Source organism: Osmerus mordax, chromosome 23, assembly GCF_038355195.1.
Source record: "Osmerus mordax isolate fOsmMor3 chromosome 23, fOsmMor3.pri, whole genome shotgun sequence".
NCBI classification, from domain to species: domain Eukaryota; kingdom Metazoa; phylum Chordata; class Actinopteri; order Osmeriformes; family Osmeridae; genus Osmerus; species Osmerus mordax.
In genome coordinates this window covers 2771026-2789551 of record NC_090072.1, presented here as the reverse complement: position 1 = coordinate 2789551, position 18526 = coordinate 2771026, and the positions used below count along the sequence as shown (strand labels likewise).

The window sequence follows — 18526 nt, the reverse complement described above, 5'->3', positions numbered from 1 at the left end:
CGTGAACATGCCACCAAGGAAACGCTGAAGCAACCAAGTCTGACGGGGATAAAGTAATTGATTTGGGCCCATGCATCTGGTATGTGCATCTGCAACAAGAACTTTCCCTTCATAGATACAGAGTGAGCTAGCCTTTTCAGTGTGTGCCAGTTGCGCGCCGTCTTTCAATTTATTTATACGTGGGTGAGCAGTGTAGCACCTCCCCGTTACTTAGGTCATAGATCTTGTGCCCTCTTGTATACTACTGTGCGTACAACATGCATTTTTCGTTCAGCCTATAGCCAAGGAGGGTCCCGAGGCTTGTCTATAGGGCCCCCTCCCTCTCCATATCCACCATCTCTTGCCCTTCGTTCGGACCGGATTGTGGATCATGTCGAGACACTTTGGAGGTTGTCCGGTTCCGTTGCAGGTCCGCGTGGTTTGTTTGTAACTGGATCACAATTTAGGTATGGTCAGTCCCGCTGGTCTGTCTGAAGAACTATTACAACGGGGTGAAAGTTAAATTATTGCCTGAGAAATACAAGAGGCGGACGAAAGGAAAAAGTCGATAGCAGTAGTTCCATGTTTGATCAGGCCACTAGTATGGGCGATGGGATCGCCGAGGACAGAAACGATCACTGTGGATCCAACACACTTTGTCCAGACCGTATGGAACCCAAGTGCCGTACCGAGATAGGAAGCAGGTCCCCGGTCCAGAGCATCGCCGACACCCCGGGGACATCAGCATCCACCCCAACTTCCTCAAGTGAAGATGGACATGATAAACTTTTGGGAGTGGACCCTGACTACTGCCGAAGAATTTTAGTCCGAGGTTAGTCAACTGAATATGTTGGGGGGGGGGGGGGGGGGGGGGGTTTGTGCGTAAAAATGTCTATTTCAGATGAGTTTGACAGATTGAAACACTGCACGTGAGTTAGGCTACTGCTAAAACCCTCGTTTGCCCCAGGCATTTCGCCTATCTGTAAACTCCCCTGCGTAATTCTACATTTTATTTATTAAAAATAACATAAATTCTAGGAGGCTGAATTGTTGTCAATAAAGCCCATAAAAATATGATTCTACTACTAATTTGATGTATGACGGCATTTAGCCTATTATTCTAGGATATTGATATCATAGCACATTTTCTGATATGGATGTTTAACAGTCTGTAGCTTAAGAAAACGCGTTTAATTTAAACATCTTTAAAGTCAAATTTTTAAGGGCTTAAGTCATAGGGTACACGGCATTGCAATGGAGATCTTCATATTAATTGTCGTCGTTGTTTTAACTGCAGACTGAAAAAGGTAGCTTGGCTGCAGTAGTCATGATCAAACTACATAAGTGTTGGTAAAATAGTGGCCACACCCCGACCCCTCCAAAATGTAGGCTATTTTATATTATAGGCCTTATTTGTGTGCAACCTGTGTGTGCAGAGGTAGGCTATTTTATCAAATACAATTATTTGGTTATTTTGTGAAAACCTGTCTTTTTTAGAGGCTAATTAATCTCCAAATGATACACAAACAAATAAGAATCAGAGTTCCTATTATAGAATTTGTATCATACCGTTCAAACTAATCAGGTTACATTATTATATCATAGATCGTGATAGGCTAGTAGATGTACCTTTACTTTCCAATTGGCACACAACTATATTAGTGAAGACTAAAAACAATGACCTAATTGTAAATATTAGGTAAATATTTGCCAAGAATATTTATGGAAAATATATTTTCATAAATACATTAAATACATTCAGTACAAAAAGTAATTCACGGTTATGAATTTATGACTTAATAAACCTACATCTTATATAAGTATTATTGTGTGATAGTCAAAGCGAAAGTAGAAGCCTTATGTTCAAATTAAGTAAGTCAAAACATTCCCTCCCCCACAATAAACATAGGCCTATGTAAACTTTACAAACTAATTGCTGTTTGAGCCAATCGGTATGAAACAAATCAACTACCAAATGTCTCTTTTATTATAGTGTAGGCCTACAAGGCTTCATATTAACATTTTAAGCCAAACAATTAATTAAGGATATTTATTTCACAGGATTATGCTTTCTACCTATTTCAGTCTAAATACGTTGATGAGATTTTCAGCAGGCACAAAGACGCGTAGGCCAATAACGCTCATTCATTTAAGATCCACAAAGAAACTTTTACATAATTTAGTTCAGTGCACCACGCAGGGCTTGTGCAGGGGACGGTGATGGCGGTCGAAAGCTCGCAGTAACAGGGCTGGGCTACAGACACAAACTGATTAGAAGTAGTGTGGAGGATCTGAGCGGTTTTGGCAGAGATGCACGGGGACACAGAATTAAGCCCGCAATCTCCGGTGTCACTATTTGTTGGTAAAGCTGACGACTGAATGCGCTGGATACCTCGTGAGGACCCGGGGTCAACGAAAGGTCATCGAGTTAGACCGAGGCACTTGCAAATGTACGGCATGCAGGAATGATAATTTTGCTCTTTCACCAGTTATGGATGTAACAGAATTGACTTCGAAAGAACATAAAGTAATTGTTGAATGTTATGGTTTGGCAACGTTGGTTAGAAATACCACATCAGAAAATAACCTAAACTGCGGTTCTGGTGATGCAGAGAAAGATAATTCAGTGACAGGCGGACTTATATTATTGAAATCACATAGGCTACTGTTTTCCCAAAGTGATCGATGACATGATTAGATATGCAGGAACACAAAATTCCTTCCATACAAAGTCAAGTCTAAATATTCAAAATAATCATCTGTGCGTTCAAAATTGAATTCGTGAATATTTTAATATTTTGTACTAAACCTCCTAAACTACTAATGACGTGGTTTAGACGTCAATGGACTGCAGCCCATACAATTGAGAATCATTGATCACTTGTTTCAACACATTACAATTTATGATAACAAAACAGTGATAACAAGAAAATGACTTATTTTGGCGAGAGTAATGAGTTATAGTAGCCTATACATATTGACTAGCCTATATATTCCGCAGTCTACAGAAGCAATTGTCAAATTAAATTGGTTGGGCAATAAAATATTTTGCTATATCTTAAGGACGTGTTCATATATTTTCTTTTAACAGTAGTCTACTTACAATCGAGGTAATTTAGGCCTACTATATTCAAGCTTTTTAGGTTAAAATTGTTTCTCGACTACGGAGTAGTCATTATTTAGACTTTATTTTACATCAGTGGCTTTCGCTCTCAAGTGGGAAAATTACAACGATATTTCCAAGACATCTTTGAAATGGCATTTTAGTCGTTAGGTCTCCTGAAAATAATTTTTTTTGAAAGGTAATTCTTCCCTTAAAGATTCAATTTAAGGGTAGGAAGTCTCCTTGCTTATTTATCATAAAGAGCATGTTAAAATGAACAGGCCTGTGTGTATAGCAATGCCTAGGCTGATATGCAATGTTTTAATGTTTACTGATGCATTAACTATGTGGATGATTTCTAGGACTCAAGCCAAATTCGGAGGTAGCATAATTAAAACAGAACATGCGCTCAAGACGTTCTTGCTCCGTGTTGCTCCTACTGAAGCCCTAGTTGTCAATTTAAAATTGGGGATAATTTAATCAATTATTTGGAGGATCCTCCTATGACCAGATAGTTAACCAACATAATTAGGCAACTTCAAAGTAGGCATATCTGAAAATAAAATCAATATTAGCCTAGTTGCCTTTCTAAAGTGTCATCCAAATATTTGTTTTTGCAACAATATTCTTTGATTAGCTGGTTGCTGAATGATTTTGCAATGCACCGTTAATTTTTTCCAAGAAAATAGGAACTAGGAGATCCAAATAGACAGATTCTTATGACAATGTTACTCCCATCTTAAATCCGTTTTAAGATCGTGTATGCCAATGCAGTCTAGACTAGGTAATTGTTTTGTGTTATCATCGAACCATAAACCTATATACACTTTCAATTAGCTGCATAGTTGGGGATACTTGGGGATTATTCCGTTATTTTGTTGTTTTTTATTGTGAGCCCAAAATGAATTACTTTTACAAAAATCAAAGAAAGTAAAGTAGGCCTAGCCTATTTGTTGACAGCATTGCAGGATTATTTATTTTGACCAGTTTTTCCTCCATCTGTACGTAAACACTCGCAGATGCCAAGGGAACCATCCGCGAGATCGTTCTGCCAAAAGGCTTGGATCTCGACAGGCCGAAACGCACGCGAACCTCCTTCACCGCCGAGCAGCTCTACAGACTCGAGCTCGAATTCCAGCGCTGCCAATACGTGGTGGGCCGGGAGCGCACAGAACTGGCGCGGCAGTTAAACCTGTCGGAGACTCAGGTAAGGTATCATAACTAAGGAGAACTGCATAAATGTGGTGACTGCTGACTGCATTTAACGTCAAGTGTCACCCGACAGATAAAGAAATTGATTGAATGGTCTCGAAGGATCACAGGCATAGCCCGCAGCCTATGGAGTAATTTTTACTACTTTTGACATGCTGCATGGACATGCCCTTCGGCTAGCTTAGCCTACAATGGATCTAAATAACTATTCATTTCCAGTAAACTATAACTGTGAAAGGAACGATGAATGCATTACGCTGTTACCATAGACAGCTTCAACATTTCCGTAGGTTTGTCTGTTTGTTTACAACAATCGAATCGAAAAGATGGTGTCTCTCCTCATTAAAGCAACCATATGCAAAGTAGGACTGGTGAAATGACGGACTGTATTCCTGCAGGGAACTTCGAGTTCAAGTTGATCAGTTCTGACATTTGTGGAGTGGATCTTCGTGATATTCACGGTGACCCTATAGCAGGCTCTTCTGAATAAGGCAGTAGGAGCTAGACACTCAGTGCTGTGATTGTTTGATGTTCATAAGGCCAAAACATGGTTTCTCTGCCATTCCCTGATTAATAACGAACAGAAGATGTTTTTGTGTGTTTTACCATAGCCAATTGGAAACAACAATCATGTTAATGGAAGCAAAATGCAAAAACAGTAACGACAGTATAGGCTGAATCAAATGTGTTAGGCCTATTCGTTCTTGAGCACAAAGGAAGTATAATTATATTTGAATAATTATGTTTAACCTACTCAGCTAGTTAATTTATATCCCAGTGGTGATGAAATATGCCACAGGTCTATATGGTCACAATATGTCTGACTGAACTTGGGGTGTTTGTCTGAAGGCCCAGACGCCCTCAGATATTGATAAATGGTCTACCCCAATGGTATTTATAAAAGAGAACATAATAAAATGCAAACAATTAGCCAAAAGCCTGACAGAAAAAAATTGCCTACAAAACCACATGGGATAGCTACTTTGAGTAGGCTAGTAAAGACCAACATTTGGCTACCAACATTTGGTGGGTGAGACTGTTATTGAGTTAGTAGTCTACGTTTTGGGAGATATGTGGCCGTATAAACTTGGGTAATGTTTACATTGACAGATCTAAACGATAGCCTATTGACACTAGTGTAGACTATGCTTCATGATCCAAGAAACGAATTTCGAAAGGCCAGCACTTTTAAACGGCAACATACTTTTTAAATTTGCCTTCATGCGCGTTTAAAACAGACAACAGATGATTTAGCAAAACTTGACGAGTTTATTTATCCTAGGTTATAACATCAGAGAAACGGTGTTTGGGGGCAAGGCTAAGCGGCCGCGTTCGTAGGCCCCCCTCATTAGTTTTGACACTTTGGGTGTCAGTGGGCGGAGCTATTGTTCTCTACTCTCCATCTTTTGGTGCAGAAGAAATGTTTTCAGCTTTTTCGTCTTCATTTGCATAAAGAAGCGGTTACCCATTACATTATTAATTCTTAATTATGAACTTTCTGTAAATTGTGTTTACTTCTCACGTTCAAATTAACATCATTCAGCACTGAAATTGTTAGTATGGAATTTTCTGGTCGGTTAATTATGCTTGGTAGTTTATTGCACGTTTGTTTTGATCCACTTTTAGCGTAATGCTGAGCTTATGGGCATTATTCTGAGAGAGCTACCAATGTAGCACGTGGCTGGAGACATTTGGTCAATCGAAAAATATGGAAACAAATAAACTAAACCTAAGGCTAAAACACCCAATCACTGCTTAATAGAAGTCCCTCAAAACATGAATTAAACAGCAGAATGCCAGACACCCAATTTTCAAGCCTCTTTGAATTAAGTCTAAAAGCATTTCTAAAGAAGCAGTTTTGTTTAATGCAGAGTTTAAAAAGCAAGACTTCTTGGAAACGCACTCAGATGGTCGGAGACCTTTTAGCGTTACATTTTATCTAATTTATTTGTGTTCTTTAGAACTAATGGAAATGTATGGTCATTTGAATTAATACATGTATGGACCATAACAGTAGTTACCAAAGTAGGAGATTAAATTGGGCAGTGTAAATATTTATACCACAACAATTGTCATCCCTAAAACGCCTATTTGGGGGATTAAATGATAAATGTGGTCTTTTTAGCGTAGTTTTATGTGAACAACGTTTTTTTAAACGTTTTTCTAAAAGTGAAATTTTTAAGATAACAACCATATCTTTTTAAACATAAGTTGTCTTTTTCTCCCTACGATATATTTGATACATTTAATTGCAACTCATAGGAATTTCAACATAATATTTGTAGCATTTTATGAAATGAGACATAATCTTAAATAATGTTGGGATTTAAACACAGTTTATAGTTTTCCTGATTGAAAGGTACATTTACCCTTGATTTCATTCTTTTCAAAGTACGTCGAAATAAGAAAGTATCATATGTTTTTGATTAAATAATTCAATCTCTCTACCTCACATGATAATACAGAGTCCTAAAACAAGGGGAATGTCCATGAATTTAGCCCTTTAACAATTATGTTTCAGGGCAGAATAAATTGCTTTATTCTGAAAAGTATGCAGTTCTGTTATTATGGATGAGGTTGTTTTGAAGTCAATCGAACTTAACACCTCACATATCATCAAATACATTATTATTAATATGTGTGAGAGCATTTAATATAAATATATTGACTGGCCTATGCTTAAGAAAATTAAATGACCACTAATATTTAAGATTTGTTTGGATCGGATTTAAATAATAATGCCTTTTGGGTATCGACCTGATAATAATACGAATTAGTTTGTCTGCAATATATTCCACTGCGCATGCACAGTAGTTGACACAACAACATAATGCCCTTAGTCCCAAAAGAAAGCTAATACAACATCGGGCAACCTCTGACCCATCCAAATAATCGTAAAAAATGATTAGAATGCGTCCATGATGTCTAGAATGCGTCCATGATGTCTAGTTTAATTACAGAGCATGTATTTAATTTAATGTCCTCAAGTTAAACAGAGAGCCCCACCTTGAGACATACGAGAGGTGCCTCCCACGCTATTTTGCTCTCCAGTAAAAACAAAGTTGGTTCCGGACCACTTGTGCGTAAAGCCCTGAGTGTCAGGGGGGAACATAACAAAACCATATCCGTGGCGGGGTACTTCGGTGAGACCCGGTTCTGACAGGCAGGACCTCACTTCTCTCTTCCCTACCCCAGCAGGTGGCTCCCCGTGACCAGGTAACACAGTGGGGGACCCCACGGTACCCTATCAGGTGTTCTGGGTACTGGGCATGCTGCACACTTGCAGGTGCCTGGATGGTTGCTTGGCTACTCGCCTTCGCATGGACACACTAGAAGTTTTTTTCAAATGGGTGTTACGATTTTATCAAGTTATATTATTAACATGACAGATACGTAAATACATCTTGGAATGTCATGAAATTGATCACAGTAATTGCTGTGGTAAACTCGTAAATACAGATTCATTCACCAATGCAGTATTTTTCAGATATCAATCTATCATCCGTTTTTTTCTTTAACCATTCTATTTGGATTTATTTTGTATCAAACAATGGATTTACTTTCTATTTGAAATTGAGTTTTTCTTTTAAATACCAACCCTGCTTTTGTATTCCCTTAAATTGTTTTCCAAGATCCTTGTTCTACATCGAAGCTTAAAACAATATTTTGGATGCACCTCGGCTTATACCTCGTACAATTTTGAGCACTTTCATCCCATCACCTTGTAATCTCTTGCAATTGAATAACTTGTTCTGTTTGGTCACTTTGCTTCTGATTTATATATAACGTTATGTTTTCAAACACGACACAATTTCTCCTTAATAGTGGAGGAGTGGAACAATTCAGATTCAGAATCACATACAGAGATCAGACATATCATGAACATCTGAAGTGTTGGGATGTGGGATTTTATGAATTGCATAGTATTCAATGTATTCTATATTCCACTGTGCTCCTCTGCAGCCATTGGTCAAAATTGGGAGCGGTGGGTTGTAATGCTAGAGGCTACTGGCTGCTCAAAGCTATTTAATCCCAGGCAGGAGAAATGGTTGAGAAGCTATAGGAGCCACATATGACCTCCAGCGTTTCTAAAAAGCCTTTGGCCGGAGATGGATAACTGAGTGTGTCTGTGTTTGATTTTCCTCATTGACCCGGCGTTGACTTTGGCGTGTCCATTTGCAGAGCGCAGTGGTTTAAAACTCATTTGTATCGTTTGACGTAACGGCAAAGTAAAATCGAAATGTAATCTTGTCTAATAAGAGATGTTACACTGGGTCTTTTTGCAAAGAGTAAAACATCAAGCCCAGTAAGAGTCGATGGTGATTGAAAACCAAGGGGGGTCCCATGTCCAGTAGAGAGAGCCATTTATTAAGGTTTAGAGTGTTTTGTGTGTTAATTTGTTTTTTCATGATTGATATTCTTATATATATTTTTTATTAAATACACATATTAGATTAAGTGAGTGCAGGGGGAACAGACATCTCAACCACACAGAAGCGAGGGTTAGAGCTTAGATTGAGCCCGCTGTCCCTGGAGGAGATCTTGGGGAGCCTCCCTGCTGCTTTTGGACCAGGGACTGGGCACTATGGGACACAGCCTCGGCATGGTCACATGTCTCTTTTGAAATGGAGGGCTGCAGTCATACAGGGGGAGCCTGGTCCGTCTAATGCCTGGTGATCAGATTCTAATCTTACTGAAACTGCACTGGGAGCAGAGTATTAGAATGATGTGTAACACCTCTTGTTTTGAAACATCAGCTCTTCTCACACACACAGACTAATGCCCTCCCTGCTGACCCGAGCCCCCCGACCCCCCCCCCCCCCACCAACCCCCATAAATCCTCCCCCCCATCTGCCTCACTATCTCTTCTCCTTCTGCTCAGCTGTAGGCCTTAGCCAGAAAGACATCTGATGAGATTTAGAGATGTCTAGTGACTCATTGCGAGTGGTATCAGACCCCGTTCGGCCCGCGTAAAGAAGAGGGACGTCTGGTTGGTCTGTACGGTGGTGAATCTGTACACCTGCGCCGCTGTGCTAAAGAAACAGGGGGGAAGAGAACGGAGGAGAGGAGGAGAAAGGAGGGAGCCTGGGATGTTTCTGTCCGTCTGCCTCGCTGGCTGCTTGTGAATGTCCCAGCTATGTATTGTTCCCCCGAGTCGCCTCCAGACAGTCTGAGTCTCGGCACCCGTATGGAGTGAGGAAGGCCCGGGTCTGCAGACGCAGGGCGAAGTCCAGATAGAAGAGGGATTGTCTGGGGGGGGGGGGGGAGAGAGAGGAAGGGAGACTCGACAGACAGCTGGACAGACAGAAAGACAGACAGACACTGGCCTGAACAAGGCACCCACCAACACTTGCTGTATTGTGTGTATTGTCATTACGAGACTGTTTGGGGGACGTTCTAGAATTCAGTCATTTGGAATACGGGCAGGGTGGTGACGGAATGGACAGGCCATTCGGGCGGGTGCGTTGCTGGAGCCTGTCGCTATTGGGTGTCACGTGGAGTAGTTATCGTGGCGGGTCAAAGTGACACAAAGTGGTCTGGATCCGAGTCTAGCGGCTTGTGCTATGGAGCTAAAAGCAAAGTGAACTAGACGTCATGTTAGCCACAACAAGCCAAGTTGGAAGTAATCTACTTTGTTGGTTAAAAAAAAATGTTGTCAGTGATTAGTTTTTTTTTTGTCCTTTTTGAGGTGAAAAGTTCATCACTACGTGGACAACCTACTGGACTAATGCTGACACTGGGGAGGGTGTTTGTGTGCGTGCAAGGCTGTTGTGTTATTTTACAAGCAAGCTGTAATGCAATTATGTCCTAAGATTAGCTGGAACAGAAACCTGTTGCAGCCGATTGTGAGAGTTATCCTCACCAACGCCACGGACCCCCCAAAGAAGTTCAAACACGCACACACATGCATAAACACACACACACAGTCAACTGCCACATAGCTAGCATAGTTAAGGCCTGTAACACCCTGTCGGGCTGAAAGAAAAACACACTGTAGACGAACAAGCGGACGGAGAGGTGGAAAGCTCCGTCGAGAGTGATGGACGTAGGCGTTGACCACAGGGGGGCGCTGTGTCCCACTGGGCTGCGTGGGCGGAGGGAAGGGCGTGGGTCTAGCCAAGGCAGGGGTATCCTCTCAGTCTCCACACACACACTGTAATCCTAATTGCCTTATCCAAACCGCAACATTATAGGCTGAGAGTTCTGACTGGACTGGGCCAGGGTTAGAAGGATGGAGGGAGGGAGGAGGGAGGGATCGAGGGATGGATGGATGGATGGAGGGAGGGAGGGATGGAGGGAGGGAGGGATGGATGGAGTGATGGATGGATGGAGGGATGGATGGAGGGAGGGAGGGAGGGATGGATGGAGTGATGGATGGATGGAGGGAAGGACAAGGAGAAGGGGGGGGGGGGGGGTTTCGGGCCTAATAATAGTCCCAAGTGCTTTTGCACTAAGCAGGATTAGGGCGCCATATCTACCAGTGATGCTGTAAGAAGGGCCTGACCCTTGGCTGAACCACCCTGCGACATGTGTTCAACACACTCAAGGCAGGAAGGGAGGCATGGTGCAAGTGTCAGGGCATGAGGGCCAAGGGTGAGCAAGATGACAAACATAAGGGAGGGAGAGACAGAGATAGTTATTGAGCAAATAGGTCTGGGGCAGTCCCTGCATGTTATGTCATAGTGTTAACAGGTACTGGACACGTTACAGTGCAGAGAAAGAGAAAGCCGTTCTCTTTTTTAAACCATTTATGATACAACACCTGATGAAGACCCTCATACAAAACTGAATACAGCCTTTTCTGGATATTTATCCAGTTTCATTTCCCTTGGTCCAATGATGCATGACAGTGAACAAATAGTCCGAGTACAAAAACCAGGCAAGTACAAAAGTGCTTAACACAGGAAAGGGCAAACATAGAGGAAAATGTTCCCAGGTCGCATTTCTCTAGAACCTTCTCTGCGTTGTACTTGGTGTACGAGCATTTATCTCCAGGCGTGGCGCTTTCACTGCGGGGCAGAGAGGCGGTCATTGTGCTTGTAGAGGCTTGGGGGGGGGGGGGGGGTCTGATGCTCGTCACATGTCTAGGATCAGGGGGCTGGGGAGGTAGAGGTGCGGGGTGGGGGCTTGGGAGGTGGGGGGTTGTTAGCAGAGGGCTTGGTGAGGGTCACGGTGAGTGTTGGATAGAGATTGTCAGCAGGTGTCCTTCTCAGCGGATTTTCCCTCCTTGCCTTCTCTCTGAGAGATTAACCTCTCGGATGCTACGCCGACCAGCAACCTGCCTAAACATTAAAAAGAGGCTTTTCCCAAAACGTTTTTCTCCACAACATTTATTAAAATAAGGCAACAGCTGTTAGTTTTTTTTTGTCACAAATTTCAGACATTATCTTCTCTGTGATACGAGGAAATTGTCACGCTTTAAAGTATGCGGTGTTCTAATGCGAGTTACATTTACATTTACATTTAGTCATTTAGCAGACGCTCTTATCCAGAGCGACTTACAGTAAGTACAGGGACATTCCCCCGAGGCAAGTAGGGTGGAGTGCCTTGCCCAAGGACACAACGTCAGTTGGCATGACCGGGAATCGAACTAGCAACCTTCAGATTACTAGCCCGATTCCCTCACCGCTCAGCCACCTGACTCCCACCTGAGTTCTCAGTGTCTTTTCAGCCGGACTTCTCTCTGTCATTTGGAAGGGATATGGTTTCAGCTGTCTAACGGCCTAACACACACATGGCACACATGGCAGCTGACCTTTGCCCAGGGTGATAGGCGGCTTATCGTCAGCCCTCTCTCTCTCTCTCTCTCTCTCTCTCTCTCTCTCTCTCTCTCTCTCTCTCTCTCTCTCTCTCTCTCTCTCTCTCTCTCTCTCTCTCTCTCTCTCTCTCTCTTTGTTATTGGTGAGAGAATTAACTGCCACTCCTCCCTTTCCCTTCTCCTCTATCCTTCCACTCTTTCATACTTCATCCACATACTCTGACCAGTCATGCAGCCACAGCTCTGTCCCAGCTCTGCCTGAACTCCCTTCTTTGCCCCCTGTCCAGCCAGTGCCATGCCCTTGCTGTACCCAGCCCTGCAACATCCAGCTCAGCTCAGCCCCTGCCCCAGTCAACCCTGCCCCGTCCAGCTGTACCCAGCTCATCCCCATCCCTGCCCCAGTCAACCCTGCCCCGTCCAGCTGTACCCAGCTCATCCCCATCCCTGCCCCAGTCAACCCTGCCCCGTCCAGCTGTACCAAGCTCATCCCCATCCCTGCCCCAGTCAACCCTGCCCCGTCCAGCTGTACCCAGCTCATCCCCATCCCTGCCCCAGTCAACCCTGCCCCGTCCAGCTGTACCCAGCTCATCCCCATCCCTGCCCCAGTCAACCCTGCCCCGTCCAGCTGTACCCAGCTCGACCCTAGAAGTGGCCTAGTGGAGCAGAGTGCAGCAGGGTGGGGCAGGGAGGGCCAGGCCCAGGGCAAATCCAGGTCACGCTAGATCTCACTCAGTAATCTCTGCCCCAGCACTGAACCCTGGATCCCATTAAAAAGGATTTATTTTCAATAGTGTAGATGTACAAGAGGCAGATTTGCTTTCTTCTCTTTTCATCATTTCCCCTTACTATAGCCCCTGGTAAAATGCAAAAAGCTTTTCTCTCTCACTTTCTCTCTCTGTCTATCTCTCTCTACCTCCCTCATTCTCAAACAGGTAGCTAAGCCACACCCTAGCTGGGGGAGTGAGGGGATTGGTCGTGACTTCCACCAATCAAAGGAACAGGAGCCCATTCCTAGCCGTGTCAGGCGCTAATGTGATGGCTCTCAAACAATGTGTGGTGTTAGCTAGGCAGAGCACTACATAAACACAGAGGACATGAAGAGAGATGCACTCAAGAAGTAATGGACTGGGATATTAAAACACACACACATACACACACACACATACACACGCTCAACCCTCCATCCTTATCCATTCCTTCTCCTCTCCTCTCTAAGACGTCAGTGTCCTTCTCTGAGCTATGAGATCTTTATCAATCCCATTATACCTGTCTTAATGGGTCTCCTCCAGTCATTATATTACTAGCTTACTCAGCCGCACGTATAAACAAACAAACACACTAGAGGCTAATGGAGTCAGATGACTGAGCGGTGAGGGAGTCGGGCTAGTAATCTGAAGGTTGCCAGTTCGATTCCCAGCCGTGCCAAATGACATTGTGTCCTTGGGCAAGGCACTTCACCCTACTTGCTCTTACCTGCACTTACTATAAGTCGCTCTGGATAAGAGCGTCTGCTACATGACTAAATGTAAATGTAACATGTAAATGTTAGCCTCGACTGCGCAGTTACCCCATACACTGTTCTAATCAGCACCCCAGGCCGCTAGCCCTAATACTGGTCAAAGACATTGTATTGTGTTGGGATTGTCGCTAATGCTAAAGCTTGCTGGTTTAGGGGTGGCTGGGGTCTTTACATTCAGTTTGATCATGTGAAGGACGGGTCTGAGTGCTATGGAGAAAGGTCACGGTGTGTGTCGGTACAAAGAGAGTTAACACGCTCAAGTCAACGTGACCTCTTGTGAATGAATGCAGCTGGAACTATCCATTTTCAAATTTTGCGTGTGTCCACATGGTAGCGGGCCTGGCTTTTGAAAACCCACATGATCCTGGATGTCAAATCTCTCAAATTGTTGTGCAACAATAATAAAATGACAAGATGAATACTTAATGTTTTTCTGGCAGCAGTGGGCCAACCTCTGACTCTGGTGGCCAGAAACATGGCATGATGCGCTGCTGTAGCTTCAATCCCCACTTTAGACAGATTAGGTCACAGGATTCCCAAGATAAAGACATGGAATTGGAGTTGATGGTAGTGTGTGTGTGTGTGTGTGTTGGTGAGTGTGTAGGTTGACGGATGTGCGTTTGTATACACAAGGATAGGGAGAGTCCTTCTCCTAAATCCTCAAGCACATGCCCACACACACACACACCACGCACACACACACACACCACATGCCCACACACACACACCACGCGCACACACACACCACATGCCCACAAACAAATGCAAATACACGAAGATGGACATTAGCAGTGAGGGGAGGAAAAACGAGAGGAACATCCGATTTAAAACCGAACACACTCTTTCAATTAGCTTAGCAGCGATGAATAATGTAGACTTTGTGTGCGGAGCTAAAAAAAAACAACTAAAAAAAAACAGTCAAACTCAGATATATTTTTCATGGGCGTCATCTCTCCTCGTGTGTGTGTGTGTAAGCTGTATCTAATCGCCCCTGACCCCTCGTTGGCCTCCACCCCCGCCTGGTGCCCAGCCGCAGACCCACAGCCCCACACCATACATTAAAAGCACAGGGGGCATCAATTAAACATAGATCAACGAGGACAGCTAGAGTTCACTGAGCTTCTCTGTTTGCTACGTGATGCAGGACGAGGACCCTCTGCACGTACGGAGACAGCGCCCCCCCGCCTCCGTCTCCCCCCTCCCCCCCCCCCAACACACCTCCCCCACCTTTCCCCCTGGCCTCTGCCCTTCACTTGACACTCAGTTTCAGAGACCGTTTCAGGGCAGGATCTTCTGCATGTTTTATCGTTTAGAGTGGGTCGGAGGGGGTGTGTGATCTACCTCATTGCTCCCACCCACCTGGGTGGCTCCGTGTATCAAAACCAGTGCTCCCTCAAGAACCTCGTTTCTGATTGCATATGGGTCTACTCTGCTCCCACTAACCTATCAGCACAGTAGGGAATGATGGTACCCAATCAGAGTTAAACGTCCTGCATAAAAACGGAAGCGTTAAACCAATGACCAGTGTTGTACTCGTTGTGGTGTTGGTCCTGATGTCGGATGTGCTTGACCACGACCCAAACTTGTTTTCTTCCGCTTCATCATGAACCAACAACGTCACAATCTATCTTCTCTCTGTGTCTCTCGATCTCTCTTTTCCCCCAGGTGAAAGTGTGGTTCCAGAAACCGCCGCACCAAGCAGAAGAAGGACACCACCAAGGACTCGGACAAGCGCTCCTCCTCGTCCTCCGAGTCGCTCGCCACCTGCAACATCCTCCGCCTCCTTGAGCAGGGCCCGCCTTCTCTCCGCCCCGCCCCCCCCAACCCGCTCCTTGGAACCGGCCCACCACGGGAACGGCGGCTCCCTATTGGTCAGTCCCGGGAGCTCCTCCTCGACGGGACTGAGCAGCAGCAACCCCTCCCTGTTCCGTGTCCGCGGCAACGTTCGGGTTGTCTTTTGCCGTCGCTCGGAGGGAACACCTCCTCGGCGAGGCTGGGCGTGCCGCCGCGCTCCCTCTGCTTCTCCATGCCGCTGCTGGGCGGGGCTCACCACGAACTGACGTCGGTGTACGGCTGCGGCTCGTCGGCGTTCGAGCCGTACTCCCGCTTGGACAGGAAGGAGCAGGACATCGGAGGGAAGAAGACGGTTTCCTAAGGAATGTGGCGAGCCTGCCGGGGGGAGGAGCTTGGTGTGTGACAAAATCTCCTGACCCTGACCCACCTCCAACACACACACACACAGGGTGGACAAAGGGGGAGACGATGGACCCTACCTACTAGTATGTGGGAACGAAGAGGAAAAAGGACTACCGAACTCAGTTTGAGCGGCCATTTTGGGTCACTGCCACCTTGTCCTCGCCATTTCCAGCTACTGCCACAAAAATGGCAAAGACAGGACATTGGGGGGGCGGGTGGTGTGTGTGTTGTGGTGTAAGTCACACACACAAAAAAAAAAAAATTGCTTGTGAATTTAGAAAAATGACGATTGTGCGTGTGTGTGTGTGCGTGATTTTCTCCAGAACAGGTATTTTTCTTAACACGTACAGTGGTTTTAATGATGACCCACTCTGTCCCGTGTGTTTTGTGATGTTGTTTTTTCTTTCTCTATGCTTCCATTTGTTGTTTAGTAAAAAATATATATCACGCAAACCTGACATTTTAGACCCTGTTGAGCCAGTCAAAAAGCAGAAGGTAATTTCATAAAAACACAGGAATTGTAATCAGACATTGCTTTGTAAATTATCAGGTTTATGCACTGAAGCATTTTTTAAGCTAATCAATCAGTGTTGTCAAACACTGTTTCTGTAAATTATTTTATTTGCTTTTGTTTGGACAAACTCAGAACTTGTGCTACCAGCAACTCTAGATCAAATCCAAGCCGAAGTTGTAGAAAGCAGAGGTTCGTTCAGAATGTTGGTTAGGGCCAGTCCTTGTCCACTGGTCCGTGGGGTGGTTTTGTCAAGCCACAATGCTGTAATCCTTGTGTTCCAATCACATGAAGCAAATTTAGGTCAACCTGAAGAGATTTGACCTCTGACCTTGGTCTTCCCACCCATCATCCCCAGATTAACCCGTAATTTACCGTTCACGCACCATCCCGCAATACGGACAGATACCGATTGGCCAAGGAGCCAACCCACGCCGTCCGTCGCCATGACAACCCCTCCATTGAAGATAATCTCGGAATGTTTTGAAACAACTAAAGGGCTTATGGCTTGCAGGCGATCAGAGGATGTGTGACCGTTTAACTGTGTACATACACCCCCCCCCCCCCCCCCCCCCCCCCCCCACCCCCCCCCCCCCCCCCCCCCCCCCTCTCCCTTTGAAAAATGAATGCTGCTCACTATGGTTTTGGTGTACCACCAGACTCATTTGTGGCGGCGTTTGTAAACAAACTGGTCATATCAATCCTTTTCAGTTTTCCTACAGATTGGATAATTTTCTTCTGGTGGGTTCAGCTATTCATTCATAACACTCACTCACACAGTAAGCTTTTTTTGGCATATACATTTTTCAATCACTCGCATACCAGTGATTTTAATTAGTTTTATTATTTATCAAAGCCAACTTGTCTCTCCATCATGACGACCTTTACCCCAGTCCTCCAGCCCTTCTGTTCTATTCATTTACTTTCCTTACTTTTGATCAAAAGCACTTTACTTTCCTGGATTTATTTAAATAAGATGTCCCCCCCCTTCATATTCCCTTAGAAAATAACCTTCAAAAGAACCCAGTCCTATAGTTTGTTAACCTTGCTCTGACTGAACATGTTCTCTGAGAATCAGTGAATCGGTTAAGCTCTACAAGCACACTTTTCAAAGCTGTGTGAAAACTTATTAAAACGGCATGGGTCAAACGTTAATTGTGTCTTTAAAAAAAAGTTTGTATCCTCTTTCTGACTCCTATTCCTCTTGTCATCACCTCCATGTTTTCTTATTGTCTCTTTTGTCTTGAATCTAAATGCAGTGAGCCATACATACACGTCAATATATATATTGACTATAATATATATACATAACCTCAATCTGTAGATGTCTGACCCTTCATTTGATTTGTGCACCTCTTGGTGCCTCTGTTGTTCACCAGTTCCCAGTCTTTGAAAACATATTTTGCTTCGCTTTCATCATTTCACCGTCCATTGATTAAATCACGTTTGACCTCATTTAGTGCTTTCCCTCTTTCAGCGGGTCTCGTTCTTCAACGTAACATCAATTAAAGATGGCCGCCCCTGCTTTCTGTTGCCTAGCTGTTTATAGATGTAGAGCAAGGTGCACCTCAAATTCTGAACGCGCCTCCTGACAACACGACTGTGATCGTATGTCTAGAATTCCACGGCACTACAACACCGTGACCCCCCCCCCCCCCCCCACCCGTATTCTGCAAGCCCAAGACTTTCTGGCACCTTCGGTTCAGATTATAGCCAGAGAGATCCCTGACAACGCCTGTTGTCGGGGGGGGGGGGGGGTGGGGCGTCTTAGGGTCCACACTGTGTTGTCTCTTTATCTCTCTCTCGTCATCGCTTCGTTGCCGTGGGCGGTGGAGCTTTGAATGTTGTTGAACACTGTGTTATTTTCAATAAGCACCATCCATTATTCACTGCGCCGGGCCATAAAACATGCAAGGAGGGAGACAGAGCCGACAGCTCCCCACTAGGGTGAGCTGGCGCAAACAGCACTGGAACAGGCCGCCGCTTTTGAACTCGATTCTTACTCTCCCCATTTATTTATTTTATTTTTTTTGGTGTCCTTTTTTAAATCTTTCTTGTTCCTTCTATGTTCTGATTAGTGTTGCTTCTGAAGTTGTTCCTCTCCTCCTACAAGGTCTCTCACTCTCCTGTCTTACAGATATTTGGCCAAACAATCGACATGTTGATGTAGAGGAAGAAAAGGTAGTTTGTCTTTTCATTACATTTCTACTTGAGAGAGCTTTCTTCATCGCAGCCAGCCCAGCAGTC

At 44.4% G+C, this 18526-nt stretch overlaps 1 protein-coding gene across 1 annotated transcript; it reads left to right on the top strand.

The window, feature by feature from the left end:
- The first annotated feature begins 561 nt into the window (after nt 1–561).
- Nucleotides 562–15727, top strand: vax2 (ventral anterior homeobox 2). Its single transcript, XM_067261841.1, is given in 7 exon segments — nt 562–811; nt 4102–4289; nt 15238–15255; nt 15257–15367; nt 15369–15485; nt 15487–15528; nt 15530–15727. Coding segments are annotated over 7 exon segments (924 nt in total).
- Nucleotides 15728–18526: the final 2799 nt, after the last annotated feature.